Genomic DNA, 17,543 nt, shown 5'->3' on the forward strand with positions numbered 1-17,543 from the left:
GGTTCGGTACTAACTTAGTGCGAAGGGTTCCATGGCACATGCAATACAACAGTCACATCCGCGAACCCATGTGAGCGACGAAGACGGCGCTGCAGCGCAGGAGGTTTGAACCACCTCCTCCGGTCACGCGTCGCGCGGCCACATCGTTGACGGTCGCGCTTACGCAATGTGGCAGTGGCGCGAAACGCCCAGCCACATTGGCGACCCGTACGTAGTGTTGGCCGAGCGTACAAATTCGACGGTTGTCACCAGTGAATTCGAAAGACCCAGGCTTCTACAGCTGCATGGAGATCATGAATGGCATTGACAGGAAGCGAGGAAGAGGATGACGAGGATACTGCACAGATTGAAAGAGCTACGGCGAGTACTGTACGGGGCGGCGCACGTCTACTACAGCACGGTTGTGTAAGCATATGGTGGGCATGTCGTTACATATGTGCACTGCGGACTATGTTCTCCAACTGGCGACTCCATGAACTAAGCGTGACTACACCAAGCGCGAAAACACCCATGGCTACCCCTGCAGCCGCTGCCACTCCGACACGCAGAAGACGATACGCGATATTTGAGAGGACGGAGGGACGCCTCACCGATCGCCGCTCCTCTGAGTCTTCGTCCAGGAATAGCCGGATTGACAATATCTGGGCACGAATGTCGCGCTTTTGACGTTCAATGTCGGCCGTATGACGGGCGAAACATTGAGCGATTATCCACAACGTCTTGTCATCTCCCGTCTTGATGTGGAGAAACTCGTCCTCGTTGTCTGGAACCTCGCCGAAAATCGTGAGTTCGCTCTGCTGCAGGTGATTAGCTGGCACATCTCATTCCTGCTGATGAGAGCCACCGCACCTGATTGACGGTAATGACCATCTCGTTTGGGATCAAGCGAAAGGGAACGCGCAGAATAGGTGGGTAATCTTCATCTGGCTCCACTAGGATGATATCTGGGAAGGGGTGAGCCACCGCGGTGAAGGAATATGGCTACGACCTACATGGCCCTCCGGTTAAACGAGCGACAGTCAACTGACCTGGATCCCAGAGTTCGTAGTGGTCGTGTTGCATGAGGGCTCTGCTGAAGTGTAACTTCGCGTCGTCGACATGCCCTCTGAACAATACTTCTGCCACTCTGCCATTAAGTGATCAGCAAACATGCAAGGTAAGCTACACGCGCTCACTCACCCGGGAATGTTCTTTCTAAAAAATGGGAGGCGTCGGATACTCGTCAAGATCATGTTGAGCAACTTGTGAAAGTTCGACATGTTGGTCGTCGCAACGGAGGCGGTGTAGGAATGAGGGAGCTTTATTTACCGTCCGCGCCATGACCTTGCTTTATCCGCGGAATCACCCATTTCTGTTCGACGGAAGAGGACAATGCAGGTCGGCCACCAATGACTGTATCCGAGCGTTTTATCTGGGAAAGCCAATGAGATAATTGGGAACGCTCGGACGCTGCAGATGCAGAGTTCCCGGCCACTCACAAAACCGAGTCATCGATGCGACGATAGGAATACGGCGTCCATGGAAGACGATGAGGAGGAAGAGGTTGGTTAGAAAAAGCTTAGTCGACTCGGTCAATCGAAGGGACCGCGGTCCGTGACTTGATGTCACACGTGAAGCCTTCGTGGCGCGCATGTGGGCACTGGACGTGAACGTTTGAACGTTTGAACGCTGAACGTTGAACGTTGAACGTTTGAACGTTGACCCTTCCTAGGAGCCTATTATGGGCAGATCATGGGACTCGAAATGCCGCCAAGAGGGGCGGCGCTACCTTGCTCGCGCAGGTCTTTGGAAGGGGACATCGACAAATACTGTAGCATCTGAAAGGCAACAAGGCTTCTGAACGTAGACTACTGTACAAAGATCGAGGACTTCTGCTATCGTACAAAAATTGAGGACACTGCTATTGTACACACTGAGTGCAAGACAGAGTTCATGATATGGAGAGGTCGGGTGCGCGAGTCGAAATAAGCACAATGATATGAGCATGTTCAAATATGAATAAGGCAGCTCGACTAACCTCCAAGGTAACTTATATCGGCCCTCGATGGAGAAGCGGAATAAGTATCGTACAGACGCGTACTAAGAGTGCCGCCGCACTGGCGCTTGTATTCGCAGGCTAATGCAAGAAGACAGACACTGCGTTGTACCCGGCAAAGCTTCTGTGAGGCGACTGAAAATTGGCATAAAGTACGTTGAGTGCTATAGAATGCTCCTGAATCACTTCATTTTGCTTAGAAAATCATGCCCCGTGCACAGTTCAGGCATGCAGTCGCAGTAGCAGCCACATTTAACGGGCGCTTGCAAGTATTACCTTACAAGGTAACTGCCACCACCGCTGCCTGGTGTCGCGAAGTGAATAATTTCGTTCATTTTGCATGGTCATACATCATGTACTCATTTACCTGTAGTTGTTCTCCACAACAAAGCCCTCCATGACTGTGAAACTGTCTGACTCTCTGAATATTTGGTGTCGATGTGCCTGCTCATGACGTATCGCTGCTCACGCATGTGACATTGACAACAGCCACAAACAAGTATTCAAGCGCCCGGCAACAATTACAGACGAGAGAGCTTGGAGAGAGCCTTGCTCTAACGAGCAAGGGATTAAGGTCAGGTATGCTTCAACAGCGGCGTCGGGCGAAGCCGGCCCCCTTCAGCTATCACAGGATGTAAACCCGCCGCAGTCGGTCTAGGCCCTCCACTGTACGGCGCCAGCATCAAGAGAAGGCTTCGTGCATATCCGTAGCGTCTCCGGGGAGATGTAGTTCGCAATCGGGTCCTGCCAGAGCTCGTATACCGCACTGATCATGCCCGTCCTCATCATAGTGATCGGTCGCGTTGGCGAAAGCCCCGTAGTCGAAATTGAGCCTGGGGCGGGTGCAGTTCTCGGGCTGCACAGTCGACACCGATCTTCAAGTTGTGCATGGCAATGACGGTGTGCATGGACATCGCAGTAGGTCATAAGCTCGGACCTGGTGGAGCAGCTCTGGTGAACGATCTTCATCCGTTTCACGATTCTGAGCCTGTTCGGCTTGTGAGCAATTCGAAGCGAGTCTACATGTCAAACGAAGTCACGCACCGGGCAGGAATCTCCCCGACACCGCGGCCGTCGATGCGTGAGGGTGATGTCCATCGTTCTGGTCTGCTGCGCCGACCCCCAGTACAATGCTTGTAACCAGGCAATCGTACCTTCTGAGAGAGGAAATGTTGTCGTCTTCGCGATTATGTCGGTACCATGTCCCCGGTGACGGCTTCAGGCCAAGCTCACCAGCTTGATCGGCGTAAGCACGATGAGACTGTACTGATCAGTGCAATGTGATGCTGCGCCAAGTAGAAGGAGGGCCATGGCGACAAGAGAGTTGCCCCTACAGGCCTACGAGGGCGAAAATGATGAACTCCGTTATGGCCGGATGAATCATGTCGCTGGCTGTCCTCCGGGTACTTCCCGAGGAGACACAACGTTGAGCGCCCATGAAGAAGACCTTGCCTAAGCTGTGGTAGAACGAAAGGCCGCCATCGTCTGCAGAGGCGATTGCTGATAGCCTCTCCGCACCAAGGCCAACGCTGACGATCCTTGATCCCGCTAGGCGTCCTTCCTGACGTCCGGCAGCCGCATCTGCCAAAGTGGTGGGCGAAACGAAACGCGCTGCGATCTCGGGGTATTCAAATCAAAGGTATGATCGAATGACAGCGCTAACGTTGTGATTGGTCCCTTGCTTTGTCTGTACAACAGAGCGTCAGGCTGAACCCAAATTCAAGGCAACAGAACATACCAATGATCTGTGCGACATATGCATTCAAGATTCTGCTTGAATTCAAACACGACCACTTTACCTGCATCCGTTTCGACGCAAATGAGTCGATTCGCTGCCATGACGGTGGGCGAGCCAGCGCTCTCGGTGCCCATCAACGACGCAGCCTTCTGGGCTGCTTCGCGAAGAGGACGTCGCCGACAGTCTGCGGGCGCGTCCATCTGAAGCCTCTCGCATCTCGGAGGCGACACTGCTCTCGCATCCGCTCTATTGGTTACCAATGAAGACCTGGACAATGCCAAGAAGTGCGAGGGACTCTCTCAGGTACATGAGAGAAGAGCGTACTCACGCTCGCCGACGAAGGGACTCCAGACGCTTGAGGTGTAGTCGAGCGAAGTCCCAAAAATGGTCCAATGAAGCAAGGGACGCGACAGCCTGCGAGAGGCTTCGGAGGCGAATGTGAACCAAAGTCTGGTATCGAAGGTGTGGGTGGTGTTGAAGGAGTGTCGTCGGAGACAGGTCCAACCGGCTGAGGACAGTGTTCATGAAATAGTGTTCAATGAGATATACGAGAGTATTTCAATAGGCAACTCACTCTGGCCTCGTCCTCCATCAGCGATGCTAGGTGTCCCTTCTCTTCGACGGCGTGCAAGATCGATCGCTCTACCTCACACTTGTCTAGCTCGTCCTCCTCGTGGTCATGACCCAGCACATCCCGCGAGTGTTCGCGATGCGGCCACCGGAGGGTGCAGCATCCATGTCGCTATACGCGAAGCCCTCGTCGTCGTCTTCGTCTTATCCGTCGTGTGCATGGCCGTCTAAGCCCTCCTCCGTGTCGCTCGTGAGTTCCTCCAGACGCGCCGAATAGTAATGCGAAGACGGCGACCTCGGTGCCTGGCGCGGACTCGAGGACGGTCGAAGGCGAGCCCAGGGCGGCAGCCAATCGTTGGCGAGTGCAAAGAGCTACGATTGTGACAGCGGACCTGAAGGCCCGACGGGGGCAGCAGTCGTCGATGGTTGTGTCCACTCGGATCTTACGGTATAGACAGTAATTAGCTGCGACTCTCGGAGTCGGACGTCGACGCTGAGTATGCAAATGGATGCCGGCGAACCTTCAGACGTCCGCAACGCATTGCAGACAACTTCAGCTTCATCGACTTGAGGCGTGGAGTGTGAACTTAAGGTCCCCCTGCCAATAACGTACTCAGAGTGAGTAGTTCCCAAACAAACCGGGTTATTGTGGGAGGCGACGCGCGACGCAATATTATGTAATATGGCGCGGATGTGTGGCCTCAACAATCGGGCCACCGTAATGACCTTCGCACCGTGACATTGGGTCACTTCCTGTGATCCGGCGAGAGAGGAGGAGGAGCAGTGCTGTATTGCGATCGTGCCTTGCTTGTGAGTCACACAACGGCTATACCACAGCGCAATGCGTACGGGCCTGAACGTAACGTCAGAGCTGGCCAACTCACGCGAAGTTCGAACGTCGCTCTGCGGGCCGTGCGATCTCAATATCCGAGGGCAGATCACAGTCAAAGTATTCATAGTGAGAAAATGTTGTTCCAATTCCCCGAATTGGGCTCAAGGCACAATGCAACTCCTCGAGCAGCGAAGGTACCGACGTTTACAAGAGGACATATAGTACCCCCAGTACGTCATCTCCATCTTATATCGAGTCGTTCATGTCATTTCTGGTGTTGATTACCTTCCATCAAGCCCACCGGTACCTCCGTGAATACTGTCATTTTCTCTGACTTCACCGGCTTGAAGTTAATGACCGTTCGACGACAGCGGAGTGACCATTCACTTCGCCGGTCAAGTGGACCATTTTGAGCGGATTGATATTCCTGGATCGCAATCTGACGAGGAGCCGTCTGATGTGCTGCTCGTCGAAATGTCTTGCGGAAAATGTAAGTGCACTCATCTACGGCTCGTCGCCCGTGTCGCTCAAACTTCGTTCTTCCAGACGCTTGGTTCCTGTGGGGGGCATCACTAGGGAACCCGTGATATTTTGTGCATGGTCTTCTCGGAGGACACCAGGGTACCGGTAATCCTCTCTGAGTACTCCCAAGCTGGTTAGTGTCTAAGATGTTTCGCTTTTAGCCGACACTGACAGTCCGCTGGACCCATACCTGCGACTCGGCGAGAACGAGGCCTCAGAACGTATAGCAACTCTGGTCATTTGCCCAGTGTATGCGATACCATAACAGCAACAATGTCTCATCGGACCCTACCACCACTGAAGATGAAGATGAAATCGTCGAGGAAGCTATTTATCTGTTTACCGCCCAGCGGTGAACTCGTAAGATCCTGCGCTAGACGGTTCGCGAGTCGACGGGCACTCTTGAGCGATCAGCTGCTTGCCAATTCGCCTCATACAGATGGGGCGGGTTGCTCCCTCGGCGGGCGAAAGTGGGCGGGAAAATCCCAAGGCGAGCGAAGATGCGGCACGGTCGGCGGAAGGCGTGTCGTGCGTGCGAGGGCAGAGTAGGACGCCAGCATTGAGTTGTATTGACGCAGATGCCGATGACGATGTGCAGAGATCAGAAGGCGTAGCGCAGCTCAGGAGCTTGAGGCCTGAAGCCCGAGTGCTGAGTATCGTCGAGTGGTGGGCGGTACACGTTCAGATATACGGAGCGCAGGCGAGCGTATGCTGATGCCACAGTGTTGCCGTGCAATGCAAGCGGCTCAGCGAACGTCGACGACCAGTGGTGGCGACCAATCTTGAGCTTGAGCTTGAGCGCTGCGCAGTCTGAGGATGGCACAGTAAGTCATACGAGCTGTCTTTGTCTATCCCCTCTAGCCGATAGAAACATTCCCTTGGCCCCCATGTGACCTTCCACGCCTCTTGTAGAGTAGGTTGATGTGTTGACATGAACACATGAGTTTCAAATTACGCCTCGGTGTGGAAGGTACACATCCATGAAGAATAGCAGGCGAGGTTCTAATTTGGAGATTCTGAAGTCGTTTGAATTGGAATGGAAGTCCTAGGTACGTGCTATCAACGCAGGAAGCTGGCGAACAACCTATATGTGACAGTGCTGCCTACAGGTCCACGTATATGAAGCCATTTGGATACTGATCTATCCACCACCGCTCAAATACACTTGGCCGTCGAGGGTAGGGATGGTAGTGCGAGTGTAAGTCTTTGCGGTGGCGCGGGAGCAGTAATAAGGGGTTGCCAGCAGGGGATTGCTTCGAGCCAGTGCCAACTTCTTTGTGCACGTACAGTTCTGCGGAGTGCTGTCTGATGGGCCCGCAATGTGAGCCACAATTTGGCCGAGGCAGAACAGTATAAGGTGCATACCGAGAGTACTCTTCGGTGAACAACCGGTGAGTGCCAGTTTCCGACTTGACAATGCGAGCTAGCCTAGCCTCGAGCCGCGTCCAGCCAGCAAACTCGCCTCTGAACTTAGCAGCTGAATGAAATGAGCCCAACGAATGCGTAACCTGGTCGATCGCTCAGAACATGCTTGGCCGGTATTAGGACAGAGAATGAATGAACCCACCGCCGACCGCCAATCCATCGCCAATATCCTTTCGCCTGGCACACTGCATGACTCACAAGCGAGTGTCGCGTCCGCGTCGTCCAAATCTGCAGCACTTGTGAGATCTGGATTACCACCGCACGCCACAATGATCTTCAGGACTAGCTCTCCTTGGTACTCGAGATGTGTAGGAGACCACTGGGGGCGAGATCCTAGATGCCTCCTCAAGGCACTGCTAAACACGTCGTCTTCAATAGACAGACCGAGGATCGCCACTTCCGAAGGGTCGAAGCTCCTGCTGCATCTGTAGAGCGTGTAACCGGCAGAGTACAGATGAGGATGAGACAAGGCATCCTGCCAGCGCAGTTCAGAACTACAATGTTGGCATCGAAAGACGCTCCGTGCGAGGCCAAGGACATCTACGGGGTGTGACGAAGAGGTTGCAGGAGGAACTAATTCCGCTAGCTGCCTTTTTCGCTCCTCACGCCAGGCCGATACCAAGGCATGTAGGTGTGGTGCGAAGATATTCTTCGTGCTGGCGCTGGCCTTCCCTCCGCGCGAGGCGTCGTTAACGGTGATGTTCCGTATCTTCGTCGCTGTTGTCTCCACCAGCACCTTGGTGTCCGGGAGCATCAGGATGTCTGGAGCCTGCGGTAGGGCAGCTTCAGGGAAAGCGGCAGGGCGCATGCAGACCACAGCTGCATCTAGCTGCTTAAGAAGTTCTGCATAGCACGCACGGATGCGTAGGCGGTGCTTGAGTTCTCGTATCTCCTCCATCCACTTCACCAAGCTGGGTGTCACTGCCAACAGGGCTACAGAGGAAAGCGTCTGGTAAATACCTGCTCTGCTGCATGTGAAATGTCTAGCTACCTTCGTCGTCGAGCTCTTCTGGTATCATTCCTAAGGGATGTTCATATAATTTCTTATGACCGCAACCAAGGTACGCCACTTCCCGCTGGAATCCAAGTACACACAAGTGGCGCGCGATTCTGCAGGGTATACCTCTTAGCAAAGACATGAAGGAGTCATGGTATGAAGTTGCCAACTTGGTGACTCTTTGGCGAATGACGGTGCTTTCTGTGGTGGACCGCTGTTGAGCCCATTCCGCCCAGGCCTTCTCTGTCTGTAAATAGTGAGCCCCAGTAATGCGCATCAATTGTTGGGCATACCTTCAAAATAGTCTGGGAGCGCTCCCTATGCACCCGCAAAATCTGCTCGCGTTGATGCGGCCACACCCCCTCGAGAGCAATCTTCAATAAGGCGATATCACTACGCAGTCCACGTGCGCTCTTGCTCACTGCTCAATGCATTCAGTAAGAGGTGGCAGCGCAGGCTAGCCGACGAAGACTCGCCGATAGCTGCAGGTATTGCACCTCCAATATACAGTTCTTGCGATGCTCCTTGTGACGCAGGCCCAATAGTGAGATACTCGATGTTTCGAGTCGTGCTATAGGGCCGGCCGAATAAGAAACACCGAAGCTCACTAGAGGACGGGCGCACCAATCTACGGCACATCCATCACAGTAACGTGCGCGAAACGCCCAAAGGACGTTTTCAACTCGAGTTCCTTGCCTTCCGCACGACATGCAAGTGGATTCCACGATGAGTGCCGTGTATTGCATCTCCGACATGAATAGCGGACAAGGCGGAGGTGGAGGTATAAATGATCTATTGCGCACCCGCCTCCACAAAGCGGGCATTTGGGTGGGCATCGCGAAGGCGAACTTTAATCGCTGGCAAGTTCTGGACAAATTCAGCAGATCCGCTGGTCGCGCAAACAGGGAGACCTGAAAAATGGGTGAGCGTAGATCAATTCCAAGGACATCAAAGGGCATGCCTCAAAGACTACATCATGCGGTAATTGCATTAGGTATGAACCCTCCGATGGTCCCAGTGGCAGCGAAACACGGTCACGGAAAGAGTGCACAGGTGCAGTAATCGGCTTGGCGTGAATACTCATAGAGACAAGACGTGTAGTTCGCAGGTTGGTGCACGGCCAATGATGAGGTGGAAGGGATGCAAAGCGAACGGCGGTGGCGCTGCTTGTCCATATGCCGCGTGTAAGTGGGAACAATGCTAGACAAACAGAAGCGGCCAACATTGTTCTGCGGCTCTCAGCCCTTGCGCACAGCTAGACTGAGCGAGGGTTCAAGAGAAAGCATACGCCTTCCACTTTGCCCGCGTCCTTTGTACCGCCTGCGCGACCCGGGGCTGATTCGCAACAGTCAACCTTGCGGCAAAATAGGTGCTTTGTAGCAGATGGGTAGTACAACGGGGCACTCCATCCATCCGTTAAAGGAAGACGGTGTATCGGAGGACAGAGAGTGGCTGGAGGGCAATGATGATGCGGGTCAGGGATACGAGCACGGGTAGTCCTCGCAGGGTGGTAGCGAGACCGACACCCAGCCACAGTGGGTCCACTCCGCCGCTCTACCCTGCGTTAGAGTCGCCTAGTCCTACTGTGGTAGCCGAGTTTCAGAACAAAGAGGGCAATAGTAGCGTACAGCCGCGCAGTTCGAGGGTCTGAAGAAACAGCGAGCACCAGGGCACCACCTCACAGCAGCAGCAGCAGGATGACTGCAGGCTGCAGAGCGACCTGCGTCACTACCCTAATCGAAGATCGCGCGCGTTACAAGTCACGCTGCACCGGGAGAGCACAAGCCAGGCAACGAGGGATATGCCGCCCAGTTATTCGTTCAAGGGCCATTTCGCCCTCCCAGCGCCGCCTGTTGGGCACGAAATGGGCCGGAAGAGCCGACCAGCAGATGAGCAGTGGGGACGGGCAACTTGTGCGCGGCGCGGCGCCTGCAGAAAGAGGCGTTGCGGCGTCCTGCTAATCCGTAGCACAATTGATCGGTCATACTCCACGACGCCAGCCAGAAAACTGACTCGCTCGTGCACCTCCGCGGCCTTCGGACTCCTTCGTTGACTGGCGACAGTAACGGCGCACTCCACAATGCGCATCGTCTCCTCCGTCACGCAAGCGTACACGTCAGGAAGATCTTCAGGCGCATCAGCGCCAGCACAGGATACGGTCTGGTTCAGCCCGCACAGACCGAGCTTCAGTATCGAGCACCAGGCGACAAGTCCGGCGCGACCGTCACCTCAATGCTACCGACGAGCATGTACGTCTTGACGAGCTCTGTCAACCGGGTTTCTCAGTTGGAGGTGATGCTGGAGGCCGGAGATTCGGAGGCGGAGGCCTGATGAGCGCGGACACATAGTCAGCGGCGAGTCGTTACTTACGACGTGAGACTCACCGCAGAACGCCCAGTCTTACTCTGACGCGGTAGAAGACACATTATCCAAGGAGTCCTGAGCGGTTCCAGCTCTTCCCCACCAAAGTAACTACGGTCCATCTCATCAGTGAGTGACCTGTGAGGTCGATGGCGGCTTACCAGACGATCAAATCCCCACTTCGACACGATGACGGATCCTTCGCGCGCATCGATATAGTTGCGACGGCGGGCGATAGCGGACATCTTGGCCTCGACGGATGGGTGCTCTGACACGGCTGCGGCACTCTTCGCGGAGCACGCCTTCGCGAGTCGGACGACTGTAAACGTAGGTTTGTGACGCTTCCCATACATGTAGTCAGCTCGTCCGGGAAACACATGGAGATCGGCGACGCAGACGCTGTGATGCTGGTTCAGACACGAGACGCAGGAGCGGCGGTGAGGAAATGCCTACGCAAAAGCCCGCAGCAGGCCGAACATTACGGGCGAGTGATCGTCACTTCATGAGAGGTAACGAAACTCTTGCTGTCGGATACCTTAAGCGTGTTTCGTCTTGGAACTCATTGACGTCCCTGCCTCTGCCCCGCGAGGTACTGAGTGGTGCGCAAATGAGGACCCACTCGCAACCGCCGCCACTCCCCGTTCGCGGGTACCATCGGCTGGCTGGCCAATCTGGACACGCCGAGTACCGACCTCCTGGCGTGCGCAGAGCGGAACCACCGGCTCCATTGCCTTAGGCACGCTTGAATGTTCGTAGCGGATCGGAGCCTCTCGAACGCGAGGCGGCGGCTCCATACTTCGTACGCGGCGACATGCCAGTCGTGGGACGTCGGTGTAGTGTGCGGCGATGCGTTTGATGATGCGCCTGTGGTAGATACCGCACTCGCTGACCTCGTGGTCGACGTCAAAGGACTGTAGGTTGTTGCAGAAGTCGACGCTGACGGCACAGAGATAGCAGCCGAGCGGCGTCGAGGGAGTCGTGATGAGGGTAGCGACGTTAATGTCACATCCGCGGCGGAGCGGGCTGGCGATACCGGCTTGCCATTCGTTGAAGTGCGCGACGGCTGCGGTGCCGAGCAGACGGACAGCTGCGGTGTCGAGCAGACGGACGACGACGGTGTCGACTGACGGACGACGACGGTGTCGACTGACGGATGGCGGCGACGTCGGGCTGAGGCATCAGGTACTGCAGCGTAGGTTGAGCTAAGACGAGCACGGTGACTAGCAGACAGGGAACGCACCTCTCCTACCGCCCTTCCAGTCGTTCAGGCGAGAGTGTTCGCTCCCGGTGTCGAAGAAGAGAACATAAGACGAGCCCTCGATGAGCCATCTGCCGCGGAGCGACCTGTATGGGAGTGGGCCTGGTAGCTGAGGGGTCCGATGAGACGATACTGTATCTGTCGCCATGCGCGGGAACACATACCGCGCGGAGTCGCAGCAGAGAACGTGAAAGGGGGCGAGCACAGGCTGGCCACCCACGACCTCTTCAGTACCGAGTGCCTTCTCGGTCGTGCGGGGCCATGACAGAAGCCGGGTCGGAAAGTGCGACAGCGCTCAGGAGGAGGAAAAGGAGACTCGAGTGTCGGGCGACATGAGCGACGAGCGTGAATGCGGTCGTCGCCTGAACGTGTCTGAGTCCATCACGTGTGGTCCCCAGGCTAGCGCTCCTGCATCATATTCTCGAATTTCGGTACGGAGTCCACACCACTGCTACTGTTGGTATAGTATAGTAACTCGCTTAGGAGTCGCAACACTGCTCAGATTCACCGGTATCCTGATATGTCGACGTCGCTGTCAAGGCTCCAGTGACGGCAAGTCCGGTGCGCTCGACCAGCTTCAAAGTTCACGAACCGCACCAATTGCTCGTGCAACTGTGTCGTATAGTGGCTCGCACTACCTGGCGCGATCGGATATAGTGCAACGCGGCGATGCAAGGGAGAGGGCGCCACAGGCTGAGTCCGCGGCCGCTGCGCGACGATCCTGGGCGCGGAACCAACGGCGGCGCCAGTACTGTTCCACCCGATGTTTGAAGACTGTGCGGCTAGCCAGGTAAGTTCTGCGCTCACGGGGTGCTGGCAGGAGCAATGTACAAACAGGCTTAGCTGACGGAGGGCTCGCACCAGGTATGATTCACTCGACACAGAAGAGTCTCGGGTTGTCGAGCTTTCCACCCCGCTCAACCAGACATCACTAGGTCTGTCTGGCGATCCAGTGAGGACGCGTCGAGTGGGAGTTCGATAGCCCGGTCGTTGTCGCCGATGGCGGGTATTCCAGCCTCAGGGAACCCCCCCCCGGGTCTGCGACCGCGAGCCGAGTGTCGCTCGACAACTCAGACTGAACAGGCCTAGACCAGGCGAGTGAACGCCAAGCCGTTAGCGATATCCATCTCCAACAACTGACCAAACACTTACTAGACAGCTGTACCTCCTTCGCAAAGAAATACATATCCTGCTTGTGCGAGCGCACGTTTGTCCGCAGTTGCTCGCCCGTTCATTCTTCTACACGAAGATCCGACGCAACGAGCCAAGATGTACGGATGCCGTCGACCTTCCGACCCCGAGGCCTGAGCGCAGAACTTGACTGCCAATCGTAAGCAAGCACGGACATGCTTCTAGGTGCGATGGCAGACGACGTTAATTACACCATGACGCAGACTCGGACGTGTGTCCGTCAGTGAACCGTCATGGTATAAACAGTACGAAACATAGCACGCGAGTACTGATTTAGACATATGCAGATGCGGGACGTATCATAGACTACTCACAGTACTCAATCACTCCTGATGCCCGAACGATCGCCCGAAGCCGTCAATAATTTGCTCGCCAATACGTACTGTTTCTCATTCGCCCTCCGGCGCCCCTCCTTCAGCCGTTCAATGCCATAACTGACGCTCCGAATCAACGCCTCCACCGGCATGCGTTCACCTACAATGCCAGGTGCGGCCGAGCGGTCCCGCAGCTCCTCCACGTCTGCGACCAGCATTTGTAGCGCATCTCGCGTTACGACTACATGGGCGAGGGCCTGCTGCCGGTAGTTGTCGACCTCCTTGAGGAGCGCAAGATGCGCCTCATTCTTCTGGCGCGCATGACGGTTTCCACCGAGGATCGTCCAGAGCTGGGATAGTAGCTCCCGCAGGATCTCTACTCCGACTCCTGCAATCACGAAGGGGAACGTGATCAGCACTCCCATTTATAATACAGGAAGGACTTCGTCCAGGACTATCTGCACCGCGACTGATTCTTGACTGGAGAATTCCGTGTGCACTTCTATCGCTCACTCACTCATTCACCCGCCTGACTCACCCGCAGCTCGCCATCCCGACACGCACAGCCCGTACAACCCGCGCTAACCCGTGTTGCTGGCAGCGGACGGACTCACCGACATGTGCTATCACAGAACACGTTCGACTTTGGGCTGGGACAGAAGTCCGAGTCACGGACGCCTCCAGCGAATGTTGGCCGAGCAGGAGGACGGTCGAGAGGTGCTTGTGGGAGGGCAGTGCGAACGGACAGTCGGTAGAAGGAGGCGGACGAACTGGGAGCATGGAGAGCCCGCTGTGTGAATACACCGGCGCCGGAGGCCTGCACATGAAAAGAGGCAGACCTGATAAATAGCGTGGCATAGCATAGCACAGCGTAAATTAGCACTAAGCAGTCGCGCGGGAGAGAACAGGCGCCAACCGTCCGCGTAGTGGGAACGAGAGCCCGAGCGTTGATACGACTCTAGGATACAGACGAGCGTTGATGATACTTTAGGATACAGCCGGACTCACAAAATCTACCTGGTCTTCGCAGCATCTCCCGCGAGACATGAATGCATGACGGAGAGATCGGGCGCGTCGATCGCGAGCCCTGACGAGCCACGTCTGGTGGGACAACAGGGTGAGCAGCACGTCATAAAAGAAGCAGAGATGGACGCACTCTGCACTATATGGTCAATACCGACATCCACCAGTGGGCGGTAGGCCACGATCAAGCCTGGCAAAAGATCAGCGGCGATGTTTGCAGTCAAGAAGAAAGACGTACGCGTCAACGAAGGTCTCATCGATGCCTTGAGCCTCGTCATCACCCTGTTCCTTTTGTCTGACCTGCAGATCGACATCAGTCATTTGCAGCAGATACCAGCCTATGGGTGCTCACCTGCTCCTCGAAGCGCAGGCGTTGCCCAAATAGATCGTTCAACTCCGTGTACGCGTTGCAGAACTCCTTTCCGTGCATGAAACCCTCGAAACACTCACACAGACCGCACCGAGAACGGTGCCACTTGGCCAGTGGTGATAACACTTGTGGGTGACCGACTACACCGAAATGAGTGCCATAACACTGAGTAGAACGATAAACGCGTACCAACGAAGGCTGGGGAAATGTAGAGAGGCTCAATGTATTCGCTGACCAGCTGTTCCGTGATAAGTGGGCTGCGAAGGAGCTGATTGAGGCACCTCTTACCTTGTCCAACCTTGTCCAGAAGCCGTGCTTTGTTCGTGGTTCGCTGCAGTCGACGTTGTGCTGTTGCACAATCAGCATAAGTGCGCATCCTGAAAACTACACGACATCCCTCGGCACACAAGTCACGCAGAAACCTGCTCGCCTCCTCAATGTGGAGCCTATCGCCAGGCGGAAACTTCACGCCCAACTTCTTCCCCAATAATAATATCATACCGCTTCCATAGCCGCTTGAACTCGAGTTCGTACACCTTGTCGCCGTCCTTGCCCTCCGGGTGGTACAGCAGCGTCGTCTTACCGCCAGTGATGTACTTGACCATGCTCTCGATCAAGCTCTCCGTTAGATCCATAACGTCGTACATGTCCACATACGCCATATAGAATTGTGAACTCGGGGTTGTGCGTCAAGTCGATGCCCTCGCTGCGAAACACGCGCCCGATGTCGTACATGCGGTCGAGCCTCCCCACGATAAGCTGCTTCAGGTAGAGCTCGGGCGCGACGCGGAGGTGGAGATGGAGGTCGTTGTGGCGCGTGACATACGGCTTGGCTGTTCGACCTCGAGGAAGCCGAGCGCGTCGAAGAAGCGGCGGACGTGGCTGATGAGCTTGCTCTGTCAGGAAGATGCGCCGTATGTCCTACGACAGGAGACCGAGATATCGCGTCTCCTGGTCCTTCAGCACGTGCTCAGACGGCAGTTGGTGCAGGTTCGGTGCGGGGAACATCATCTCCTTTGGCGCGATCGAGAGCTCGCCCATCTTCGAGCGGGGGTCCAGATGGCTCCGATTATATCTCCCCACCTGACATTGTCGTGGACCGACGCGAATGCCTCGGGATCCTTCGCGTCCCTGATATCCATTGAGCCCAGATGCGCATCGCAGTTGTGATGAGGACTCACTGCTTGGTAGCCATGATCTGCGCACTCTGGCCTTCGCCATGCGGGTCGTAGAACCTGAGGTTCTGACCGGACAGACGGACATTGTGTATGCGGCCTGCGAGGCACTCTGTGAAGTCTTCCAGCTTTTCACCAGACTTTATCTTGCCCTCCAGACCGTACCGCTCGATGTAATGCAACATCGATAGTGACACCTCATACTTGTGGGGGTACGGGTTGGGCAACTGGGTCTCGCGCAGCTTCTGGATGTGACGCGAGTGCAGTTCAAAGTATGCTGCGAAGGGATTGGATCAGTCATCACATATACAGTAGCTTTAGCTGTGATATTCTTGTGATGGGTAGGATGCCTGACTCGAGCACGGACATCAAAGGCGTCCGGAGTCCCGAGGACGTATACCCTGTTTGTCTAAGAACATGGGATTCATCTACGTCAGTCGTCATCAAATTGCCGTCACGACCACTTCAGGGCGATGTCTTACAACACGCTATGCATGGCACAAAAGCCCAACCCTGTATTTGGGCCAAGCGAATTACGAGCAAGCTACCCGCGTACTTTCAGGAGTATCTCCGGAGTCTCTCGCTGCGATGGTGCAATGAAAGTAGATGGACATGAGCACTCACGATTGGATTCAAGTCGTCCTCGCTGCAGGCTTCGCAGGTGCATCAGCAACTTTTTCGGCCTTCCTGGCCTCCTTCTCGCGCAACTTTTCCCGCCGCTTGAACCCCCTGTGCCCATCTAGAACGGTCAGTCCCGCAAAGGCGCAGAATTGAAGTCGGGCACACGTCTTGGAGATCATATCGGCCCCGTCGCCAGGCCTTGTGGGGTCCAGTGGGGTCCGTAGTAGCCATACTTGCGATGCGCGTCGACAACCCGTACACCACTCACCTACCCACCTGTCAAGAGGTGGGTGTCTGCGATTCGGATCTCGCCCACCTCTTGGCCTAGGGGTCTACTCGTTCCTGTCAGTGTCACGCTGCTCGGCCTCCTCCCACCCATGATGCATCCGGTGGAGCGCCCGTCAGCGATCGCACGCCACTGACTGGCTCCCGCGCGACCTTCCATCCGACGTCCGTCTCTTGTCCGTCCATGTCGTCGACGTCGTCCATCGGCTCTCTCGACTGCGCTCGCATGCCCTTGCATGCCCTCGGACGCCCTTGTGCACGTCCATCCTTGTGCACTCCTCTCGGCTTCATGTGCCCGCGTCTTTCTCCTTTCACTCGGCCTCCCCGCCCGTCTCCGGCGACGTACTGACGGCGAATTTGAGTGGCGCTGCTGCTCAGCTACAACACTGTACACGTCCAAAGTGGCTCATCGCATTACATGTCGTGAAACTCGCCCTACATCGCTGCGTAGGCGAGTCGGAGCAAACTGTTCCCTCACTCTGATACGCCCTCCCCTCGGCCCTTGCATGGCCTACTAGCACTCCGAGACGGCTACAAGGACCCGTCTCAAGTGTTCCGAGTCAGTTCCGCACGCGGGACGACCTTCTGTGCGGTACCGCACGACAGCACCCGGAGGCATCACGCCCACGGCGGCGCACTGACGACTTCATTCGGTAGGCCTGCTCTGCAACTACGACACTGTCCATGTTCGACATCTCTCTTCGTGCGACTCGCCCTACATCGCCACGTTCACAGGTCTGAGCAATCTGCTCATTGATGGCACTGCTCGGTACGGGACGGTCACGCAATACCGACGGCGACCGCACTGAGGGGACGACCACACTCG

General features: G+C 55.8%; 3 protein-coding genes across 3 annotated transcripts; all 3 read right to left on the reverse strand.

The window, feature by feature from the left end:
* Positions 1-66: 66 nt before the first annotated feature.
* B0H18DRAFT_955871 (uncharacterized protein) lies at positions 67-1,632 on the reverse strand (the record flags this gene model as incomplete). The annotated part of the gene is made up of 7 exons (XM_048042389.1): positions 67-274; positions 450-797; positions 850-981; positions 1,029-1,126; positions 1,180-1,194; positions 1,309-1,392; positions 1,479-1,632. Coding segments are annotated over 7 exons (1,039 nt in total), but the record flags the coding sequence as incomplete, so codon positions are not given.
* Positions 1,633-2,717: 1,085 nt separating this feature from the next.
* B0H18DRAFT_955872 (uncharacterized protein) lies at positions 2,718-8,943 on the reverse strand (the record flags this gene model as incomplete). The annotated part of the gene is made up of 22 exons (XM_048042390.1): positions 2,718-2,891; positions 2,973-3,054; positions 3,080-3,145; positions 3,190-3,296; positions 3,378-3,646; positions 3,699-3,742; positions 3,774-4,040; positions 4,102-4,223; positions 4,348-4,515; positions 4,639-4,715; positions 4,736-5,096; positions 5,228-5,262; positions 5,461-5,732; positions 6,041-6,346; positions 6,805-7,002; positions 7,063-7,174; positions 7,321-8,055; positions 8,114-8,366; positions 8,413-8,540; positions 8,617-8,690; positions 8,728-8,747; positions 8,923-8,943. 22 exons carry the CDS (start codon positions 8,941-8,943, stop codon positions 2,718-2,720), a joined length of 3,891 nt encoding a protein of 1,296 aa, XP_047891867.1.
* A 5,470-nt stretch (positions 8,944-14,413) lies between these two features.
* Positions 14,414-16,425, reverse strand: B0H18DRAFT_1085711 (uncharacterized protein; the record flags this gene model as incomplete). Its single annotated transcript, XM_048031949.1, is given in 13 exon segments — positions 14,414-14,456; positions 14,505-14,566; positions 14,619-14,776; positions 14,826-14,893; positions 14,953-14,984; positions 15,025-15,139; positions 15,159-15,256; positions 15,294-15,464; positions 15,515-15,530; positions 15,562-15,677; positions 15,725-15,767; positions 15,818-16,088; positions 16,368-16,425. 13 exon segments carry the CDS (start codon positions 16,423-16,425, stop codon positions 14,414-14,416), a joined length of 1,251 nt encoding a protein of 416 aa, XP_047891868.1.
* Positions 16,426-17,543: the final 1,118 nt, after the last annotated feature.

This window comes from Fomitopsis serialis (genome assembly GCF_022376445.1).
Source record: "Fomitopsis serialis strain Sig1Antser10 chromosome Unknown B0H18scaffold_47, whole genome shotgun sequence".
Classification (NCBI taxonomy): domain Eukaryota; kingdom Fungi; phylum Basidiomycota; class Agaricomycetes; order Polyporales; family Fomitopsidaceae; genus Fomitopsis; species Fomitopsis serialis.